Below are 24,303 nucleotides of genomic sequence, written 5' to 3' on the forward strand. Positions count from 1 at the left end.
CACGCTACTAAAATAAGAGGACGCAAAAACTGATTTCTCTTGATGCGAATTCACGACTAGTCACATGACGTTCAGGTCAGACACAGGAATCGAAGGCTTTCCGGCTCTTGCTTAAAGCTCATAGGCAACGGTTTTAATTTTATGCACATTTGAAACTTTATATGTTAAACGCTCTAATTTTCTTCTGGTCCCAAGAAGTATTGTTAATAAATAATAATTAAAATAAGTTAGCGCGGATCGTGGCGAATTTCTGTTCGGCTATTTTCATGACCACTCGGCGCGTGACGTCATTTAAGACAAACAAACCGCTTGAGTTGAGTCCACTTCTGTTTACTTGCATTGCTGTTCGGCTTGAGTGCAGACGTGCGTTCGGGAATTTCCAAAGAAAACCCCATGCCTTATTGTTGTGCAGTGAACTGTAACAACAGGACCGGTTCAGGAAGAAGTTTTTACCTTTTTCCGAGAGAGGAGAAGAGGCGGAGCGAGTGGGTTGGCTTTTTCCGAAAAAGGAGAAGAGGCGGAGCGAGTGGGTTGGCTTTTTCTGAAAAAGGAGAAGAGGCGGAGCGAGTGGGTTGGCTTTTTCCGAAAAAGGAGAAGAGGCGGAGCGAGTGGGTTGGCTTTTTCCGAAAGAGGAGACGAGGCGGAGAGAGTGGATTGTGTGCGTGAAGCCGGAGGGTTGTTTTTTTCCAGTAGAGGAGACAAGGTGGAGAGAGTGGATTGTGCGCGTGAAACAAAATCAAGCAGTCAAAGAAGAAACGGACCAGCCATACACAAGCAAAAAGGAGAAGATTGGAGGTAAACATTTTTACTTTTGCTTGCACTTGACAAGTCAAGAATCCTGAGGGATCCTGGACAATCATTGTGGAAATGAGACAAAGGGATATTTCCTCGCTTAAAGTAGGCTATAAATAGTATAATGCCGTGGACGGCAGGCTAATGTGGCCTACCGGCGCACTGTCAAGTAATCATTACCTACACTATATTGCCAAAAGTATTCGCTCACCTGCCTTGACTCACATATGAGCTTAAGTGACATCCCATTCCTAATCCATAGGGTTCAATATGACGTCGGTCCACCCTTTGCAGCTAGAACAGCTTCAACTCTTCTGGGAAGGCTGTCCACAAGGTTTAGGAGTGTGTTTATGGGAATTTTTGACCATTCTTCCAGAAGCCCATTTGTGAGGTCGCACACTGATGTTGGGACGAGAAGGCCTGGCTCTCAGTCTCCGCTCTAATTCATCCCAAAGGTGTTCTGTCGGGTTGAGGTCAGGACTCTGTGCAGGCCAGTCAAGTTCATCCACACCAGACTCTTACCCCTTTCCACCAAATCAGTTCCAGGGCTGGTTCGGGGTCAGTGCTGGTGCTGGTTCACAACTCGTTCAACTTGCGAGCCAGCTGAGAACCAGTTTGCTTTTCCATAGCTCGCGGTGCTAAGGGAAGCCACGTCATTACTTCGCTGTATACGTCAGTTACGTCGCTACGTTTGCATAAACCTTGGCGTGAATATCGAAGCAAAAACAACACGGAAGCAGCAGCAGCAGCAACAACAATAATAATAATAATGGATGACTTCGCGTTTGTACAGCTGCTGTTTCTCGTCGCTTAAAAATGGCAATCTTTGGCGGTCTTGTTATTGTTGTTGGTCTTAACAACTCCGCCGCCCCCGCTGACGTAAGCGGTTCTTTGCTCTGGCCCAGCAGAGAGTTGGTGCTAGCCTGGACCCGGTTTTTCTGGCCCCAGAGCCAGTTCTTTGTCAGTGGAAACAGAAAACCCGGCTCCAAACTAAGCACTGGCCCCGAACCAGCCCTGGAACTGCTTTGGTGGAAAAGGGGCATCTGTCATCCATGTCTTTATGGACCTTGCTTTGTGCACTGGTGCACAGTCATGTTGGAAGAGGAAGGGGCCAGCTCCAAACTGTTCCCACAAAGTTGGGAGCATGGAATTGTCCAAAATATCTTGGTATGCTGAAACATTCCGAGTTCCTTTCACTGGAACTAAGGGGCCAAGCCCAGCTCCTGAAAAACAACCCCACACCATAATCCCCCCTCCACCAAACTTTACACTTGGCACAATGCTGTCAGACAAGTACCGTTCTCCTGGCAACCGCCAAACCCAGACTCGTCCATCAAATTGCCAGATGGAGAAGCGCGATTCGTCACTCCAGAGAACGCGTCTCCACTGCTCTAGAGTCCAGTGGCGGCGTGCTTTACACCACTGCATCCGACGCTTTGCATTGCACTTGATGTATGGCTTGGATGCAGCTGCTCGACCATGGAAACCCATTCCATGAAGCTCTCTGCGCACTTTTCTTGAGCTAATCTGAAGGCCACATGAAGTATAGAGGTCTGTAGTGATGGACTCTGCAGAAAGTTGACGACCTCTTCGCACTATGCGCATCAGCATCCGCTGACCCCACTCCGTCAGTTTACGTGGCCTACCACTTCGTGGCTGAGTTGCTGTCATTCCCAAACACTTCCATTTTCTTATAATACAGCTGACAGTTGACTGTGGAATATTTAGGAGCGAGGAAATTTCACGACTGGATTTGTTGCACAGGTGGCATCCTATCCACGCTGGAATTCACTGAGCTCCTGAGAGCGACCCATTCTTTCACAAATGTTTGTAAAAACAGTCTGCATGCCTAGGTGCTTGATTTTATACACCTGTGGCCATGGAAGTGATTGGAACACCTGATTCCGATAATTTGGATGGGTGAGTAAATACTTTTGGCAATATAGTGTATAACCACTAGCGAGGGCGGTTTAATTATTCTTCAAAAGGGCTTTTATTTAGTATTACGACGAAAGTAGGAATTTATCATAACTACCAGGATCAATTGTTTGAGCGCGAGTCTTGTTGAGGTCCGGGGTCACCGCGATCAGAGTCACTGTCCGATTCCGAGGCCGCACGGTCAAACCAGTGAGCCACATTCACCTCTCGATATTTCATTTGGAGAGTTCCTGCTTCAAAATCGCTGTCGCTTTGACATTTTACACAACCTCTCACGACCAAAATCCGTACACGTGTGCTCGGTTCGCAGGTAAACACAGAGCTGCTCCCGGTCTGTTTGGCTTAAATGACGTCACGACGACGGTCCCCTGGCGGTGAAAGTGCGCATAAGTGAGATGTAAACAAACCTTCGGAAATTGAGCAAAACAGTATATTTTAAGCGTTTTATTCAATTTTAGGGTGCAAATTAGACACCAGGAAGATTGAATTCGCTTTTTGGGTCGTTCTTCTGGACAATAAAGTTGACATTCTACGTTTCACCTCCGACCGTTGCCTATGACCTTTAAATGGTTATCATCCTTGGTACCTATCTCATCTCAGTAAGCACGAAACGTGTGCGTTTGTCTCTTCAGCCCTCGTGGTACGTCCAGTCTTTGCTCTTTCACCTGTGCCTGGAGGTGAATAAGGTTGGAGGTCATGCCGTGCCTAGGATCACGCTGACCGAGCTGCTGCGAACCTGTCTGGATCAGGTGCTCACGGAATACGACAAGCTCACTCAGCCTCCGCAAAACAAGGTCTGTCTTTTTAATTTATGTCTGTCTTCGTTCTTGTTCCCTTTTATTTGATCGTCACTTTCGCTGTCTTCTTACATCATCTTTTTATTTTTGTCTCTGTCTGTGGTTGTAGGACGCAGCACCCCCAATCACTCAAAATCGAGGCCTGCAGCTGCTGTTTGACGTGCGTTACCTCAGCGCTGCTTTAACAGCTCGGTTAGAGGACACCAGGAGCTCACGCTCACACGTGCAGCCCAGGTACGAGAACATACAGCATTGTTATGAAGGCTCATAGCCATTCATTACCAGCACATGTGAGATTTGACTAAATCTTGTAGAACATCGTGGTTTCTCTTCAGCGGCGTTGTGCCCGTCGTCTGTATTTCAGGATCCAGCAGATTTGCGATGCTGTGGAGAGCCACATCGATCCGTTTGACCTGGATGTCTTCACGCCTCATCTGAACAGCAACCTGAACCGTCTGACTCAGAGGACGTCGGTAAGCACATGCTACCAGAGGCCGCAGTAACTCAAACGGCGAGGAGAACAATATCTCAGCGTCTCAAACCTTAACCTCCTAAGGCCCAAGCTGTTTTTTTACATGCATTTTTTATTTCTCTTTGCTATTTGGGCTTATTAGAACCTCATCTCATCTCATTATCTCCAGCCGCTTTATCCTGTTCTACAGGGTCGCAGGCAAGCTGGAGCCTATCCCAGCTGACTACGGGCGAAAGGCGGGGTACACCCTGGACAAGTCGCCAGGTCATCACAGGGCTGACACATAGACACAGACAACCATTCACACCTACGGTCAATTTAGAGTCACCAGTTAACCTAACCTGCATGTCTTTGGACTGTGGGGGAAACCGGAGCACCCGGAGGAAACCCACGCGGACACGGGGAGAACATGCAAACTCCACACAGAAAGGCCCTTGCCGGCCACAGGGCTCGAACCCAGGACCTTCTTGCTGTGAGGCGACAGCGCTAACCACTACACCACCATGCCGCCCCTTATTAGAACCTGATTAGGATAAAAACTAAGCATCATCTTTTGATAAGATGTACTTTTAGAGAAAAAGTATGTCCACATATGTGGATTCTCGTTCCGAATTTCCATAAAGTGCTGTCCACGCATGTGACCGCTAAGCCCTAGGAGGTTAAAGGGGAACTGAAGGCAAATTTTTTTTTTTTTTTTTATTACCAAAATTCTATTTATCTCATTTTATTAAATATAGGAATGTATTTTTGATCGCTATTTTGTCACTGCTATAGCAAGTTAGGAGTGTTTTGAAATGCGCTATGTCAGTGGTTCTCAAACGTTTTTCACCAAGTACCACCTCAGAAAATACTTGGCTCTCCAAGTACCACCATAATGACCAACATTAAAAGACAGTAGCGTAGTACGCCTAAGTATTCATTAAAAACAAGGCGGAGGTTTTATTTAACAAGTATATTTAATATTGTTGGCCACTGTAACATTACACACAGTACTTTGAACAGTAACACTGTGTTTAAATATAGGAAAATAAAACACTGTACTTAAATAATGAATCAAATAAATTGGCCAAATCTGCAACATCTGTAGTCTCATCAAGCTGTATGGTAAACTATCTACTGTTCTTAATGCGCTCAATCAGTGTCTTTTTAACATCGTCAGCCGTGTCGTTTATTCTCCTTGACACGGTGTCATTTGAAAGCGGCACCAAGTTTAACTCTCTGGCAGCTTTCTCTCCACACATGATACGTGTCATCTCTTTAGCTAATGCCAAACACAGCAGTTCCCTGATTGTGTGCGGCTTACCGGCTCTGGCGATCAGGAGGCTGGCACGATATGAAGCTTCCTGTGCTTTGGCTACGGGTGTACCATAGGACAGAATGGTGGACTTGGACTGCTTCAGTTCATCACGTTTTCGTAAAAAAAAAATCCATTGGTTTGTCCTTTAGTGCTGTGTGTTTGGTTGTAAGATGCCGTTTGAGATGCGATGGTTTCATGGACTCATTGCTCAGAACATCGCCGCATACAACACACTGCGGCCTGGGCAGCTCCTCTGTCCCGCTCCAAATGAATTATGTATTTTTCGTCATACTTCCTCCTCACTGGTTTCTGCCGTTTGTTAGCAGTTCTGGGGCTGGTTTTGCCACTGTCGTTAGCATCTGCGCTCGGCTCACACATGTCCTCTTCAGTTCTCCCTCTCCCCTGATCCATGCTCGCATTCGCGGATTTAAGCCATGACAGTAATTTTGTCCTACTCGTCATAATTAGCAAAGCCACCTCCACCTTTTCCCATCACAGCCTAGTCTACCAATGGCGGATAACCGTCTGTCAGCGGGAATGCGTACGTACGCTACGTATGGCTACCCAGAAGCACTTGCAAACTTTTTTAAATTATTAACTTAATTTGTATCTCCTTTCATTTTCTTGTCATCGGTTGATAAGGTATTTTCATCCATTCGGATATTATGGATAGTATTTCACGTTTTATTTTATTTTTTAAATTTTATTTATATTTAATTAAGTGATTCTTTGGCGTACCACTAGAATGGAGCCCGCGTACCACTAGTGGTACGCGTACCACAGTTTGAGAATCACTGCGCTATGTAATATATCAGTCCATATGTTAAAGCAATGGCCGTAAACGAGATTCGTCGAGACCTGTGCGAGACATCGTAGGACGGAAGTAAAACGTACAGCAGAAGTGACCAACCCTGTGTCTGAAATCGTTCACTACTCACTATATACGGAATTACTATGTAGAGGACTATATAGTGAGCTCATCGGTAAACTGAAAAAACGCTTTCGGACACTACTGCGTCGCGCTGGTATTTACGTCATTACTGTCGCACAATTAAAACGTGCCAGATCAGCCGGCTGGTGGGTTTTCAAAATAATAAATAAATACATGCATGTATTTTTGTGATAAATCCATATGATACTGAGAGCATTTCCTAATACAAAGTACCTGCGTCTTTCAGTTCTTTTGAAATCAAGGCTGAATACTTTCTTCTTTGCCGCTGCCTTTTATCAACTCAGATTTGCGACTTTTTAATTTGATTTCTTTCAGCGCGACCGCAATGCATGATGGGATATATCGCTTTGGTTACTGACCATCGGTTGTACACTACTTTTCGTGATGCATTGTTGGATACTTTGAGCGCGCTATAGACGATGTGCAGTCACGTGACCCGTCCGTGTGTACGCCGCCATATTGGACGGCTTCAGGATTGTTTACCTTGCGCAAGCGTAATGGATCCAGGGAGTAATCCCCAAGAAAATTCGGAAAATACCCCATCTACATCGCGCGATAACTTGTCTAAGTTTGTTCAGCATCTTGAAGGTGACGTGAGGCAGCATTACGTGGAAAAGCGTTCCAGGTTGGGGATTGCAGATCCGTACAACTTGCTGCAATCCTTGTTCAGGGAAATTCGGAGCTGCGGTGCCGGCGATTTGCCCGATCTGGCCTACTACGACATTTACAATTTTCTTGTTGATCGTGAATTGTGTTACACTGGCAAAGCCCTCAAAGCTTACAAGAGCCTGGAAGCTTATAAATATTTTGTTGCGGGATGGGTATCCCAACTATACCTCTGGAAGGTTCCGAAGAAGAATGTCTACTTGATAACCTCACGGGTAAGTGGCGTTAAGACGTTTATCATAAAGAGACTATGCAGGACGTTTTATCGTAAGAATGTTCGTAATCTAAACTCCGTTCCAGATAATGACAGGGTTGTAAATATGTATGTTTTTGTCTGAAAAAAAAAATATCACAAATCACCGCTATCTTTATCTGTGCAGAATTATTATTCAATATCAGATATAAATGTATAGGGGTCACAGATATGTCCAGCTTCTATATTCAAACAAATTAAAAAAATATATTTTCTTGCACCTCTATGTGCCTAAAATAACATGCATATTCTTTTTCAGTACTTTACACAATCTGATAGGAAGAACTTTATAAACAAGTTATGCATTTGTATACATATTTTATTAAGAACATTAATATTACACGTCCATGTGAAAACCAGTTATATTTTTTTGATCACAACTTGGTGATAGGTGGTGCAAATTCAGCTGGTAGAACTGGGGTACCGGTTTTCTCTTCGCACAGCGGACACCCATTTTGCGCGTCTCTCCTCGTCTGCGGGGAATCTATAAAATGACAGGCCCTCCTTTTGGCCCTGTCTATTGGTACAACCAAATGCTGAACAAGATATAACCGTTCTCGAAAGATCTACTCCCACACATTTGATAATTAGAACGGGTTCGTCTAAGTTCTGTGCGCGGCCATGCCGTCCAAGATGGCAGATAAACAAATATCACGTGACGTCACGTGCACGCTCTCTATATAGGGTGTAAATAATCCTGCACTACAAAATGGCGTCCTCGCTATATAGTGCCCTATATAGTGAGTAGGGAGCGATTTCGGACACAGGGCAACATCTACCAACGTCTTCAAAAGACGCGCGCGTCCTCTTTCGAATGCTGACGTAATCAAGCAAAATCAAGTTTTGTTTGTTTTGATAGCGATCAGGAAAGTTTGAAAAAAATACACAGTAATCGTGGGCGGCACGGTGGTGTAGTGGTTAGCGCTGTCGCCTCACAGCAAGACGGTCCGGGTTCGAGCCCCGTGGCCGGCGAGGGCCTTTCTGTGCGGAGTTTGCATGTTCTCCCCGTGTCCGCGTGGGTTTCCTCCGGGTGCTCCGGTTTCCCCCACAGTCCAAAGACATGCAGGTTAGGTTAACTGGTGACTCTAAATTGACCGTAGGTGTGAATGTGAGTGTGAATGGTTGTCTGTGTCTATTGGCCCTTTTCCACTACCCTTTTTCAGCTCACTTCAGCTTGCTTCAGCTCACTTCAGCCCGACACGGCTCGCCTTTCGACTATCTCAGAACAGCACGACTCAGCTCGCTTCAGCCCTGCTTAGCCCCCAAAACTCGCACGGTTTTGGAGTGGGGCTGAAGCGAGCCAAACCGAGCCGAGTGAGGCTAGGGGCGTGAGCAGACACTCCCCTGTGCACTGATTGGTGAGGAGGTGTGTCCTCACATGCCCACACACGCCCCGCGAGCACACTGGGATCTGTAAACACCGTAAACCCGGAAGAAGGAGAATTACGAATTACGAGAATTATGAAGCCTTATGCGCCTCGCCTCATCTATACGCTCTTGCCAGTATCTGTTCGCGTTGTTGGTGACAACAAGCCACAGCACCAAGACCAGCAACACTAACGACTCCATGTCCTCCATGTTTATTGTTTACTATCCGGGTCGTGAGACTACCGCTTAAAAGATCACTGATGTCACTGTTTGCGCCGCCTAACGACATCACGTGACGTCCACCCACTTTCGCTAACTCCACCCAATGTGTCCACCCACTTCCAGCCAGCACGGTTCAGCGCGGTTGTAGTCGAAATGCAACTCCAACAGCCCCACTCAGCTCGACTCAGCCCAACTCCGCACGGCACGACTCAGCCGCGTTGGTAGTGGAAAAGCGTCATATGTGTCAGCCCTGTGATGACCTGGCGACTTGTCCAGGGTGTACCCCGCCTTTCGCCCGTAGTCAGCTGGGATAGGCTCCAGCTTGCCTGCGACCCTGTAGAACAGGATAAAGCGGCTAGAGATGATGAGATGAGACACAGTAATCGTCATTTAAACTCGTTTTTGTGCGATATTTCGTTTGGAAAACAGTTTTCAAAATGGCGGCGCTGACACGTCATGTTTCGAAGTCTTGCACAAGTCTCGTGAAGATCGTGCGGATAAGCGGCGCCTGCCGTGGGCCAAACGAACTCAATTCAACATGGCTAAAAACCGAATAGGCTGATAAGTATACCATTTAATTGCGATTAGTTGCCAATATGAGTCACGATATAAGGTTACTAAAACCGAAAATGTAATTGAATAACACGTTAATTAAGAAATAAAGTAAGTTTAAAAATGACTTCAGTTCCCCTTTAAGGCAGATCCACACCTGTCAGCCAAGAACAAGAATCGGAGCCTGTTGTGAGCACAGGCTCACAGATACTAGACAGGTGACAACTGGATAAACACCAGGTGAGGTTGAATAAACGCATTAAAGATGATCCAGTGTTTTTTTTTTTTTCCCATTTATTTATTTATATATACACTCACCGGCCACTTTATTAGGTACACCTGTCCAACTGCTCGTTAACACTTAATTTCTAATCAGCCAATCACATGGCGGCAACTCGGTGCATTTAGGCATGTAGACATGGTCAAGACAATCTCCTGCAGTTCAAACCGAGCATCAGTATGGGGAAGAAAGGTGATTTGAGTGACTTTGAACGTGGCATGGTTGTTGGTGCCAGAAGGGCTGGTCTGAGTATTTCAGAAACTGCTGATCATCTGGGATTTTCATGCACAACCATCTCTAGGGTTTACAGAGAATGGTCCGAAAAAGAAAAAATATCCAGTGAGCGGCAGTTCTGTGGGCGGAAATGCCTTGTTGATGCCAGAGGTCAGAGGAGAATGGCCAGACTGGTTCAAGCTGATAGAAAGGCAACAGTGACTCAAATAACCACCCGTTACAACCAAGGTAGGCAGAAGAGCATCTCTGAACGCACAGTACGTCGAACTTTGAGGCAGATGGGCTACAGCAGCAGAAGACCACGCCGGGTGCCACTCCTTTCAGCTAAGAACAGGAAACTGAGGCTACAATTTGCACAAGCTCATCGAAATTGGACAATAGAAGATTGGAAAAACGTTGCCTGGTCTGATGAGTCTCGATTTCTGCTGCGACATTCGAATGGTAGGGTCAGAATTTGGCGTCAACAACATGAAAGCATGGATCCATCCTGCCTTGTATCAACGGTTCAGGCTGGTGGTGGTGGTGTAATGGTGTGGGGAATATTTTCTTGGCACTCTTTGGGCCCCTTGGTACCAATTGAGCATCGTTGCAACGCCACAGCCTACCTGAGTATTGTTGCTGACCATGTCCATCCCTTTATGACCACAATGTACCCAACTTCTGATGGCTACTTTCAGCAGGATAATACGCCATGTCATAAAGCTGGAATCATCTCAGACTGGTTTCTTGAACATGACAATGAGTTCACTGTACTCAAATGGCCTCCACAGTCACCAGATCTCAATCCAATAGAGCATCTTTGGGATGTGGTGGAACGGGAGATTCGCATCATGGATGTGCAGCCGACAAATCTGCGCCAACTGTGTGATGCCATCATGTCAATATGGACCAAACTCTCTGAGGAATGCTTCCAGCACCTTGTTGAATCTATGCCACGAAGAATTGAGGCAGTTCTGAAGGCAAAAGGGGGTCCAACCCGTTACTAGCATGGTGTACCTAATAAAGTGGCCGGTGAGTGTGTGTGTGTGTGTGTGTATATGTGTGTATATATATATATATATAAATTTTTTTTTTTTTTTTTTAAGTTCTTTTGAGTGATCCTTTATCCTGTCGTGAAACATTTCCTTCCTGATGGGAGTGGTCTCTTCAGGTTGACTCTGCCCCGTGTACATGAAAATGATATAAAATCATAAGCCATGGCATTTCAGTCACTCAATCATAACCTGTTTGAACACCTACAGGAGATTTTGGAGCTCGAGTTAAACAGCGAGCTCCACCGCCATCATTAAAGGGGTACCAAATATAATATATACAGTTGCTGATGTGACAAAGTAACGTATTCTTAAGTATTCTATCAAATTTATATACTAGAAAACAACGAAATATCTTGGTAATTGTAAATGTAATACTTTATACGCTAAACCACACAAGAGTCGCCATTTTTAAAAGACCGTGACGTCAGCGCTACCCACTGCACTAGCGGAACTCTCCAAAATAGAGGAGAGAAGCGTGTAATCATGGCGTCGGGCGCATCAAGTGAAAGCGACAGCTCTGTCGAATCATACGAAGAGATCCCGCAAGACACACTGCAAGCAGGCTATGGCTTAGAAGGGTACCAGTTTGAACCTAGGAGAGGTACTATGTAGTGGAAGTTAATTATGTCTAACTATTAAAGCTATTTTAAGTTCGTTCCGTAGCGTAACATCAGCTGATAAGGCACGTCACCACTCGACATCTGGTGACTGTTTTGAAGAAGGCGGAAGATTCTCGCCGAAACTGTCAACAAGGTAACATCTTAAAAAATCCTTGTCTTAAGAAACGAACTTAAAATAGCTAGGAGAGGTACTCTCGACTCCGGTGATGAAATAAGAGAAGAAAGCTCGGATGACGGCGAGGATGAGACTGGTGCTGACCATGGGCATGGCGAGCGTGGGGCAGAGCGTCTGCGTGCAGGTGACACGGCGTGGTGCTCGTGCGGAAAATGTAACGTGGAGTTACTCACGAGTCCAGCAGAATTTATTTGCTGCAATGAGATAGGCGCCACCCGTGGACTTGCAAAATCGTCGCAAGAGGCAGAAACAGGTATTTCACACGTGCTATTCCCAACCTCAATGAGCCAACACAACTGGGCACATACATACGTCATGAGTGTTACGCAGAGAAAATGAACGTGCATTCTGATTGGATAAAATTAATATCATGGCGGGCTGTTCAAACTGCGGAAATAGTTTGCTCGAGCTACTTTCAAAACACTATAACTTTCCAACCTTAGAACAAAAAACTTTTGTAAGTCTTGAATAAGGTTCGTTAATGTGTGTTTTATTGTTATATTTACTCTATATATTGCCCTCTGTTCCCCTTTAAAACACAGACTGAGGGAATAGCTTTTGGAAGAATGGTGTTGAACTTTACAACTTCCAAGTACACTTGTAAAATCTTGGCCATGGGTTGAAATTGTACCGTTCGTTCTGTATATTCAGGGGGCCATACGTATAAATCTTTTAGATTTCTTGCTTCATTTTGTCACACGTAATTTATATAAAATAGAGAAAATCTCAGTTAAATGGGAGTATCTTGGCCCTCGAGTCTCAAACAGGAAATGAACCAGTTTGGGTTTTTTTTTTTTATCCCCCGCTGGCTGAAAGGCCCAAAGGGGGATTATGTCATGGCGATGTCCGTCCGTCCATCCATCCGTCTCGGGAAGGGTACTCGCCTTCTGAAATCAACTCCTCTCACAATTTTTGGAGGAATTTCACAAAACTTGACAGGATTCTTTGTTATATGTCGGTAATACCAGGGCTCAACATTAAGGACTGCCCGATTGCCCGGGACAAGTGAAACATGCATTCGGGCAAGTTGGAATGAGCATACATTACAAACTAGCATCACAAAAATAAGGCTTTTTGATCTTTTATTTCAGTTCCTAAAAGCGTCCCTCACTACGTATCCGCCGTTATGCCTTGGCTGCTTTCTTAGTCTCAGTTTCATTTACTGCTTTGCAAGTTATTTTATATACTGTACCCCCGTTGTTGTAGTATGGTACGCGTACCAGTGTTTTCCCCAGAAAAAAATTAAAGCCCTAAATTCTGGCCTGATAATACACAGACAATTGAGCGCCAAAGGCGCGAAGCGAAACTAGGGGGGAAAATTTTTTGAAAATAGATGCTCTCGGGTGCATTTTCAGGGTCTCTGAGAGGTTTTAGATCCATGATTACAGGATCGATTTTACCAGTGTTTCAATGATTTCTGGCCTAAATAGTATTAATGTATACACATTTGAAATTTCACCTTAAAGTTCATGCAAGTTAAACTGTTTTGTTATAGATTACTGAGGTATATGATAGATTGAAAATCTACAGGGATCCCTTAATTATCTATGATTTGTTGTTGTAGTGTTGTAACAAAAATGTGCATGAAAATATGAACAGCGGTTTGCTCCATCTTATGCAGTCCAATGAAGAGAATCGATCATCATGACCTCCTGTTGATCACAAAGGGATCTGAACCGCAGAACTGCCACCTTAAAATAAGTTGCTGTATTACTATAACTGTAATGATTTAGAATGTTTCTGATGCAATTACCGTAATATATGTATAACTAAGATACACTGAAAAGAAAAGTAAGGCAACTGCATATTATAAAGTTTAAATTTTGGCACTTTATTAAATGGACTAGATTCAGATTAAAACATATATTTAAAGGAAAAGAAAACTTCATTCATACATTTAAGTTTGCAGAAAGATTCTGTACTTATAAACACGTTCATGAAGAGAATTTGTTAATAAGTGTCAAATGTAGCATAATTTTGAATAACGATAAGCGTATTTGGCAGCGCGATGTCGCTGTGAGCCTTTAACAAAAGAATAATCCAGAGCCGCCTTTTGTTAAATGGATCCCAGTGACATCGCACTGCCAAAAATGCTTATGATGATTATTTGAAATTATGCTACATGAGACACATTTGGACAACTTCACTTTGTGAGAGTGTTTATAAGTACATAATCTTTCTGCAAACCCAAACTAATGAATTATATTTTCTACTCCTTTAAAGGAACAGTCCACCGTACTTCCATAATGAAATATGCTCTTATCTGAATTGAGACGAGCTGCTCCGTACCTCTCCGAGCTTTGCGCGACCTCCCAGTCAGTCAGACGCAGTCAGACGCACTGTCACTCTTGTTAGCAATGTAGCTAGGCTCAGTATGGCTAATGGTATTTTTTGGGGCTGTAGTTAGATGCGACCAAACTCTTCCGCGTTTATCCTGTTTACATAGGTTTATATGACCAGTGATATGAAACAAGTTCAGTTACACAAATTGAAACGTGGCAATTTTCTATGCTATGGAAAGTGCGCACTATAATGACAGGCGTACTAACACCTTCTGCGCGCTTCGGCAGCGCATTGATACGGAGCTCAGATATCAATGCGCTGCCGAAGCGCGCAGAAGGTGTTAGTACGCCTGTCATTATAGTGCGCACTTTCCATAGCATAGAAAATCGCTACGTTTCAATTTGTGTAACTGAACTTGTTTCATGTCACTGGTCATATAAACCTATGTAAACAGGAAAAACGCGCAAGAGTTTGGTCGCATCTAACTACAGCCCCAAAAAATACCATTGGCCATGCTGAGCCTAGCTACATTGCTAACAGGAGTGACAGCGCGTCTGACTGCGTCTGACTGACTGGGAGGTCGCGCAAAGCTCGGAGAGGTACGGAGCAGCTCGTCTCAATTCAGATAAGAGCATATTTCATTATGGAAGTACGGTGGACTGTTCCTTTAAAGCAGATTAATTCTCCTCAGGGGCGGCACGGTGGTGTAGTGGTTAGCGCTGTCGCCTCACAGCAAGAAGGTCCGGGTTCGAGCCCCGTGGCCGACGAGGGCCTTTCTGTGTGGAGTTTGCATGTTCTCCCCGTGTCCGCGTGGGTTTCCTCCGGGTGCTCCGGTTTCCCCCACAGTCCAAAGACATGCAGGTTAGGTTAACTGGTGACTCTAAATTGACCGTAGGTGTGAATGTGAGTGTGAATGGTTGTCTGTGTCTATGTGTCAGCCCTGTGATGACCTGGCGACTTGTCCAGGCTGTACCCTGCCTTTCGCCCGTAGTCAGCTGGGATAGGCTCCAGCTTGCCTGCGACCCTGTAGGACAGGATAAAGGGGCTAGAGAGAATGAGAATGATTCCCTGTGCGGGCGGCACGGTGGTGTAGTGGTTAGCGCTGTCGCCTCACAGCAAGAAGGTCCTGGGTTCGAGCCCCGGGGCCGGCGAGGGCCTTTCTGTGTGGAGTTTGCATGTTCTCCCCGTGTCCGCGTGGGTTTCCTCCGGGTGCTCCGGTTTCCCCCACAGTCCAAAGACATGCAGGTTAGGTTAACTGGTGACCCTAAATTGACCGTAGGTGTGAATGTGAGTTTGAATGGTTGTCTGTGTCTATGTGTCAGCCCTGTGATGACCTGGCGACTTGTCCAGGGTGTACCCCGCCTTTCGCCCGTAGTCAGCTGGGATAGGCTCCAGCTTGCCTGCGACCCTGTAGAAGGATAAAGCGGCTAGAGAAGATGAGATGAGATGAGATAATTCTCCTCAGCTTTTGCTTGGCTCAATGTTGGGCAGCGCTCTCATAGTCCGTCTCGCTGTCATCCATGCTGATGGGGATCAAATTGTCCAGCGAGTGCTTTTTGAGCCAGTCGCTGTGATCAAAATTGATGTTTTCGTTGTCGTGACAGTCGTCTGGTTTTGTGCGCCATCGCTCATGTGGGTTTGTTGACGTTTAGTCAACCGATCTTTGATCGAAGCCATAATGATAATAGACTAGGTCAAACTTTTGTGATTAAAATCAGTCGGCTTTGTCCGTCTGGTCGGGGACAACATCGGCAGCCAATGAGATCGCTTATAATGAATCGGAAACTTCCGGGATGTCTGACGTTTTCTTTCGATATTTTTATTGGACGGTTTGAACACGTGATCTTGACGTAGCCAACAGATTAGTTTGTTTACATCATACCACGCAGACATATTACTTTGACAGAATCAACACAAACACTGGGGAAAAAAGACGGCTTGTTTAACACAAATATCGATCAATATGTAAATGGATCTGTTATTTGCTCTCCTATGTATCTACAGTGGTGCTTGAAAGTTTGTGAACCCTTTAGAATTTTCTATATTTCTGCATAAATATGACCTAAAACATCATCAGATTTTCACACAAGTCCTAAAAGTAGATAAAGAGAACCCAGTTAAACAAATGAGACAAAAATATTATACTTGGTCATTTATTTATTGAGGAAAATGATCCAATATTACATATCTGTGAGTGGCAAAAGTATGTGAACCTCTAGGATTAGCAGTTAATTTGAAGGTGAAATTAGAGTCAGGTGTTTTCAATCAAGGGGATGACAATCAGGTGTGAGTGGGCACCCTGTTTTATTTAAAGAACAGGGATCTATCAAAGTCTGATCTTCACAACACATGTTTGTGGAAGTGTATCATGGCATGAACAAAGGAGATTTCTGAGGACGTCAGAAAAAGCGTTGTTGATGCTCATCAGGCTGGAAAAGGTTATAAAACCATCTCTAAAGAGTTTGGACTCCACCAATCCACAGTCAGGCAGATTGTGTACAAATGGAGGAAATTCAAGACCATTGTTACCCTCCCTAGGAGTGGTCGACCAACAAAGATCACTCCAAGAGCAAGGCGTGTAATAGTCAGCAAGGTCACAAAGGACCCCAGGGTAACTTCTAAGCAACTGAAGGCCTCTCTCACATTGGCTAATGTTAATGTTCATGAGTCCACCATCAGGAGAACACTGAACAACAATGGTTTGCATGGCAGGGTTGCAAGGAGAAAGCCACTCCTCCTCAAAAGAACATTGCTGCTCATCTGCAGTTTGCTAAAGATCACGTGGACAAGCCAGAAGGCTATTGGAAAAATGTCTTGTGGACGGATGAGACTAAAATAGAACTTTTTGGTTTAAATGAGAAGTGTTATGTTTGGAGAAAGGAAGACACTGCATTCCAGCATAAGAACCCTATCCCATCTGTGAAACATGGTGGTGGTAGTATCATGGTTTGGGCCTGTTTTGCTGCATCTGGGCCAGGACGGCTTGCCATCATTGATGGAGCAATGAATTCTGAATTATACCAGCGAATTCTAAAGGAAAATGTCACAACATCTGTCCATGAACTGAATCTCAAGAGAAGGTGGGTCATGCAGCAAGACAACGACCCTAAGCACACAAGTTGTTCTACCAAAGAATGGTTAAAGAAGAATAAAGTTAATGTTTTGGAATGGCCAAGTCGAAGTCCTGACCTTGATCCAATCGAAATGTTGTGGAAGGACCTGAAGCGAGCAGTTCATGTGAGGAAACCCACCAGCATCCCAGAGTTGAAGCTGTTCTGTACATAGGAACAGGCTAAAATTCCTCCAAGCCGGTGTGCAGGACTGATCAACAGTTACCGGAAATGTTTAGTTGCAGTTATTGCTGCACAAGGGGGTCAGACCAGCTACTGAAAGCAAAGGTTCACATACTTTTGCCACTCACAGATATGTAATATTGGATCATTTTCCTTAATAAATAAATGAGCAAGTATAATATTTTTCTCATTTGTTTAACTGGGTTTTCTTTATCGACTTTTAGGACTTGTGTGAAAATCTGATGATGTTTTAGGTCCTATTTATGCCGAAATATAGAAAATTCTAAAGGGTTCACAAACTTTAAAGCACCACTGTAGTTAGTTGTGGGCAGGAAATTTAACGTATCGGTATAAATCTAAGCGTATCGGATTTTAACTCAAGCAACTAAGCGTATCGGCAGGCAGAGCAAGCGTATCGGGCCCGATACGCTAAAACGCTTTGGGGAAAACCATGCGTACTGTTTATAGACCCTGTGTGCATGACGTCACGCATCACGTGATAATTACAGCTGGGGTCAGACAGACACCGTCTTTCATGCAGGCAAGGCTTAATCTGTCTTCAATATGGCTAATTTTTGCGCTGTTTTTGCTTGTTCAAACACAGAAATAGATAAAAGGCATTACCGTCTCCCCGCTATCAAGAAAAATGTGAACAAATAGAAGCAAATGCTTCAAGAACGAAGAAACGAGTGGTTAAAGAATACGAGGAGAGGAGCTCAGACTGAAAACTCCAGAGAAATTCACGATTGTATTTAAAATGTATTTTACAAAAACAAAGTCGGAAGTCAGGATGGAAAAGTTTGCTTAAGAATCTCGGGTTTTTTTGTTTTGTTTTTTTTTCTCCTCGCATTCGAGTCAGCTCCTTCATGAACATGTTTTGATTTTCTTACAGGTGAAGCCGCTTTCTTATTCGACACAGAAAGCCCAGATTGGTTTCAAACAACTCGGGCATAAAAAACTCAACAAGGAGCGACATGTGCGATAAATCCTGAAAGAACGGAACAGATTAAGAGCAGAGAGAGCTGGAGCTTTGTTTCTGTTATCAGAGGAACACAGTCCTGTGCAAAATATTTATATATCAGGGTTTTTTTTTTTCTTTGTTATATCATCCACTTCTACATTTAAAAAAAAAAAAAAAAAGGCCCGTGCTGGGTCATGACACACCAGCTGCACTGATTCGGTTACAGGTTGCCAGGTCTGTATAAAACACCCACCACCTACAAACTAAATGGTAATTTTAAACTCAAATATTATCCTGTCTGTCATGATGCAGCACTGTTTTTGTTTTGTTTTTTTGGTTTGGTTTTTAAACCTAGAGGTAGATGATGTACCAAAAAAAAAATACGATATATAAATATTCTCAAACACAGTACTGTTCAAAAGTCTTGGCACCCTATTGTTTTCTTCATACAAACTTTGTTATAGACTTCTATTTTATGATTTCTACATTATCGAGTAATGAACGTACGGTCTGAGAGCGAGTTCTACACAAACACACTGAACTTTACGACAGCTGCATGCACGTGAAACGGAAATAAATCGACTAAGGCAGGAAAAACTATTTTGGATAAAATTGTTATTGTCCGTTACAAATAAAAAGTAACCAAGAACCAAACTTAAAGGGGAACAGAGGGCAATATATAGAGTAAATATAACAATAAAACGCACATTAACGAACCTTATTCAAGACTTACAAAAGTTTTTTGTTCTAAGGTTGGAAAGTTATAGTGTTTTGAAAGTAGCTCGAGCAAACTATTTCCGCAGTTTGAACAGCCCGTCATGATATAAATTTTATCCAATCAGAATGCACGTTCATTTTCTCTGCGTAACACTCATGACGTATGTATGTGCCCAGTTGTGTTGGCTCGTTGAGGTTGGGAATAGCACGTGTGAATCGGAAAGTAGGATGAATTGTAAGTGATCGGCTACACAATGCCACAGTGCGTTGCTTTCGGGTGTAATAACAGGACCGATGGAAAGCGTAACGATCCTCCAGACGTGTCTTTTGCGGGATCTCTTCGTATGATTCGACAGAGCTGTCGCTTTCACTTGATGCGCCCGACGCCATGATTACACGCTTCTCTCCTAGTGCAGTGGGTAGGGCTGACGTCACGGTCTTTTAAAAATGGCGACTCTTGTGCCGTTTAGCGTACCGACTATTATATTTACAATTACCAAGATATTTCGTTGTTTTCTAGTATATAAATTTGATAGAATACTTAAGAATACGTTACTTTGTCACATCAGCAACTGTATATATTATATTTGGTACCCCTTTAATAATAAACTTAATCAATAACCAAACTTCACCTCAATGTGTGCTCTTCATTTTATGTTGTAATTCACTATTCTATGGTTTTCCTAAAAAAAAAAAAAAAGGAGTACTCACAAAATAGGGGGCAAGTGATAATACTGGAGGGTGAGGCAAGTGGAAATTAACCCCCATTTGCCCCCCAGGGCAAGTGGGTTTAAAAGTTAATGTCAATCCCTGAATATGCATATTGCAATTTCATTCAATTCAGTCGCATTTTAACAGAGTTATGGCCTCGTTGCCAGCGGGGGATATTGTGCTCTCTGAGCACTCTTGTTTTGTTTTGTTTTCTTGTTACTGTAAATGCACAATTATTCCAGAATTTACTGTCAAATTGATTGAACTTAATGAGGAAATGATCCAGACATTTGAGGTCAGTAAAAAAAGAACCACACTTTCATCAGTCATCTCGGCAGCTCATTTTATTTAACTCAAATTAGACATGACTCCTGACATCATTGTTTTCTGAGAGCTCCTATTGCACCGTGGAGACTCTTGAATGCGTCCGAGAAATATTTACACTTAAAACAGGTAGCTATAACTTTAGAATACGAGGCTACTTCAATTCCCAGTTCCCGCAAACCACATGGAGAGTCTGATGTTGGACAGAACTGGGTGAGCTCAGTTCATATCGTAACTCAAACACTGGCTGTAATCTCATTAGCGCAGTCTTCTGTCTTACCAGAATAACCATTATCATAATTTCCAGGTGCTCTTGGGCCTTTTAACTGGTGCAGAGAAGCAGTTCACTCCCAGAAGCAGTAACGTGAGCTCACAGGAGCCGTACAACATCCTTCCGTTGGCCAGCAGTCAGATCCGGTATGGCTCATTTACACTCGCTTATTTTCTTGTTCGAGAAAGTGAACATTTTGGAATGGAGGTATAAACTTGCTGCGATTCTTCCTCCCTCCCGACAGGTTCGGCTTGCTGCCGCTAAGTATGACCAATTCCCGGAAAGCCAAATCATCATCTAGAGCGTCGGACATCGCTCGACCGCTCGTGAGTGTATATCACAAATTGTTGCTTGTGTGTATATGCTGCTTGCTGACTCAGAATAGCTGCAGTATCTTTGTGCAGGGTGAAAGTTTTTACTTCTTCTATTAATGAGCAATTTTTTTGCTTTACGTTTTCAGTCTTTTGTTACAATGTTCTAGAGAGACGGATTTCCACATCTCGGTGAAGTAAAGATAATGTGTGTCAGTGCTGTGAGTTTGCTTTCAGAGTGTTTGCAATACGCTGCTTTGCACGTTTGTGGCGTGAGTTCGAAATTAGCGGAAGAGTTTGAGGTCTATGATTATCAGACATTCACATAAACACTGACCAGGAGAAAGAAATGATTCGTTTATTAACTAGTCCTCTGGGCAGGTGAGTTCTCCAGTTTGCTTGGTAATATCATACTCAAAATGTACAAGATATAACAGTGATGGAACAAGCCAGCCTGGAGAATCCAGTGAAAATTGCAAGCTGTTTTTTAGTAGCAGGTAACTGGCTGGCTGTTGTAGTCGAGTCACTAAACCTCGAGTCCGGGTCCAGTCTCGAGTCATGAAAGAAAATTCCGAGTCGAGTCCGAGAACAAGACTCCAACTGCACTATTTGACGGTGGCTGTTGCTGCCTTTATGTGAAACCGTCTCTGCTGCTGTGTTGGACGAACGTTCCTGCCCGACTGCCCCGTTTTAATTAACAGGCTACAGATAAAAAGCTTGTTCATCGCTCAGCAAGCGCCGCCCACTATCAACAGGGCAAATAACATGAGAGAGGGTTAACACTAGCTAGTTCATCGCTCAGCCAGCAAGCCCCGCTATCAACAGAGCAATGAACATAGCGTGTCACTTCCTTCTCCGGGTGGAGTCTCGCCAAATGATGACTGAAGTTCGAGGTTGTCCCTGTCGCCTCCTCGATAGTTCTTCTACATATGGAACACACAGCAGTGTACTTTTTCCCACTGCACGAGAAGTCTGTATTAGCAAAGCGGACAATCCTAGGGGCGTTCTCTCCAGGCATTTTAGCGCCATTGACGTTAGTTTATTCCTGAACATGACGTATGAACAGGTGGATGTGCATTCTCTTGCACAAAATTTGTATAAAAATTAGTGCTGTCAAAAATGTCGCGTTATTAACGCGTTAACTTGACTCTATTTTAACTGCGATATTTTTTTATTGCGAGATTAACACTCTGTGACATGATGTAGGTTTTTCATAAGCTTTTGAAACTGCCAGGAACTTGGAACAGAGACTTTGCTTAGAAAACCGAGAGCAGCTAGACTGTAATGCCACGCCCCGCACAGCCAGAGTCCTCTGCCCTCCTCCCCCAAAGAACCAGCGCGGGCAGGGCGCGCTAGTAGAGATGGGATTTATGGCTCTTTGATGGGATCCGCATCTTTGTGATCCGTTCTTTGAAAAGAGCCGTTCAAAAGACTGGCTCATTTGGTTCTTTTTAAATATTTATTCAGTTTTAAGAAGACAGCGTCTAAAGAAGCCAGATCCCTCTGAACTGTAAACTCGACGCTATCCCAGAAATCCTTCCTGTAATATGCAAATTTGGCCGCCTCTGATTGGACAGCGCGACGCATCAACAGGCAGAAAGTGTAAAAGTACAAAATGTGTTAAGTGAGCTGAAACAGTAAAGATCAGATTCAATGCAATATTTATCAACGAACAACTTAAAGTTAATAGAATAGTGTACTTTATATTATAATCAAGCATGTCAAGCCTACCGTCACTGTGTAACCTGTCTCTCTGATTAGAGTTGTAGACTAACTCAAACAGTAGATCACTTCACTCATGGTTTTTTTGCCAGCCCCGGTGTTCGGCTTAGGTTTCACTTTGCAGTAGCTGTATCAAGACGTGTTATGCTTTGCAATACAAAGCAAGCCCATTCACGTTTTTATGCTGATAAGAGAATTACAATGTTTTTTCATGTGACAAAAATGTGCGATTAAATTACGATTAATCGCGAGTTAACTATGACAGTCGCGACATTAATCGCGATTAAATATTTTAATCGCTTGACAGCACTAATAAAAATATATTATGGCATGTTACAAAAAATAAAGGAAAAAATCCGAGTCTCCAATTTACGAGTCCGAATGCAGTTAATGCACGAGTCCGAGTCCTCAGTGCTCAAGTCGAAATCCAAGTCAAGTCACGAGTCCTGAACTCGAGTACTACAAGCCTGGGGTGAGTTCAGGAATATTTGAGGGCATTTTGAATATTCATGTATTTCTTTGTTCCTTGCATTTTTATAAGGGTATCTCACTGGGCTGCGACAGCTTGCGACAAATTGCGAACGTCATTCGCGAGAGAGTTTCAAAAGTGTCTTGAAACATTCGCGGGGCTTCTCAATTTCCTCGCATGAGTCGCAAAGTGTCGCTCCTTCGTCGCTGAAATTTTGAACGTGTTCAAAAAATTCGTGCGACAAAATTTCTCTCAAAATAGCCGCAAATGCGTCGCTGGTGTCGCAAGGCCGTCGCGAACCCTTCTCGAGTCAGTTTCCGTGAGACAGGAAGTGCGAGTTCTTCAGCCAGTATCTCACTGGGCTGCGACAGCCTGCGACTAGTTGGAGACACAACAATTGCGATAAAATATGCGAATATCAATTCAGTGTGATTCCAAGTGAAAATTGTCGCTGATTCACATATTTTATCGCAATTGTTGTGTCTCCAACTAGTCGCAGGCTGTCGCAGCCCAGTGAGATACTGGCTTAAAAGTGTAAGGATGCACTCGGCCACTTTTAAATCAAACCGATTAAGTCAAGTCCCTGTGGCGCAGCTTCGCAGTAAAAAAAGAAGTTTGAAATGGCATGTTTTGAAGTGAATATTTACAGTTTGCCTTGATCGTAATATTGGTTCACGTATGGGAGTTTTTCCGACGACTTCACCTCGTTCTTGTTCTTTTCAGATTGCTCCTTCGTCCAATCCCGTTCCAGAAGACAGCTTCCGCCCAGGGAACCTCTTCAGGCAGTTAGCCAATCAGGAAGAGGAACCTGTTGGCCCTTCCCTCTTCAAGTTAGGCTGGCTTTCTGGCATGGCCAAATAATTTATTCTTGGGTGAAGTGTAAGGGTTTTAATGTGTTCTTCACATTCTGTATAAATAATATATACATATAATAAATATGGTTTGAGATAAATGTGCTTGCATTTCTTATAATAGAAGTAAATGGGTGTGTGTGTGTCAGAGAGAGAGAAATGACCTCATAATGGGTCTCGTATATCAAGCTGAATAAGAACAGCTTACAGAAGTGTTTACACAACAAATGTGGTATTCATGAAAATCCCATAATTTCAGGGGGGAAAAAACTTTCATATCATACTTGTGTTCCTGAGTGTAAATAAATGTGAAAGACTTAATAATCCAAACCTCAACTTGATTGACTTCATATAATCATAAATTACATTGATTACTGCACTTTTACATACGCATATACTTATTTTTATTACGTTTTCAGCATTCAGCACATGCCTTGGTTTGCGTCATTGTAGATCTGTAGCCTTTCCCAGAAATCCTGGGGACAAGGTGGGAATATAGCTTAGATATCAGATACCAGTCCATTGCAGACTCCCATCCACACACTTATTCACACCTCAGGGCAATTTAGTTTAGCCAACTAAAAATAAATACCGACTTGTACAGGATACCAGAAAATTAGAAGGAAACTGGACAATCTGGAGGAAGCCCACGCTTAGGGAGAACATGCAAAATTCTATATGGGTCTGTCTCAGAAACGGGGTACTGTGGGGGTACCCCACTAAATATACTCAGTCAAT

General features: G+C 43.6%; 1 protein-coding gene across 1 annotated transcript in view; it reads left to right on the forward strand.

The window, feature by feature from the left end:
* The window catches only part of cog1 (component of oligomeric golgi complex 1), a 38,727-nt gene extending 15,061 nt beyond the window's left edge, over positions 1-23,666 (forward strand). The window contains exons 9-14 of the mRNA XM_060901318.1: positions 3,363-3,524; positions 3,637-3,761; positions 3,892-4,000; positions 20,249-20,358; positions 20,457-20,538; positions 23,438-23,666. Of these exons, the coding sequence (XP_060757301.1) occupies positions 3,363-3,524; positions 3,637-3,761; positions 3,892-4,000; positions 20,249-20,358; positions 20,457-20,538; positions 23,438-23,575 (726 nt within the window). The 3' untranslated portion in view covers positions 23,576-23,666. The remainder of the gene's footprint in view (positions 1-3,362; positions 3,525-3,636; positions 3,762-3,891; positions 4,001-20,248; positions 20,359-20,456; positions 20,539-23,437) is intronic.
* The last annotated feature ends 637 nt before the right edge of the window (positions 23,667-24,303 follow it).

Source organism: Neoarius graeffei, chromosome 20 (genome assembly GCF_027579695.1).
Source record: "Neoarius graeffei isolate fNeoGra1 chromosome 20, fNeoGra1.pri, whole genome shotgun sequence".
Lineage (NCBI taxonomy): Eukaryota > Metazoa > Chordata > Actinopteri > Siluriformes > Ariidae > Neoarius > Neoarius graeffei.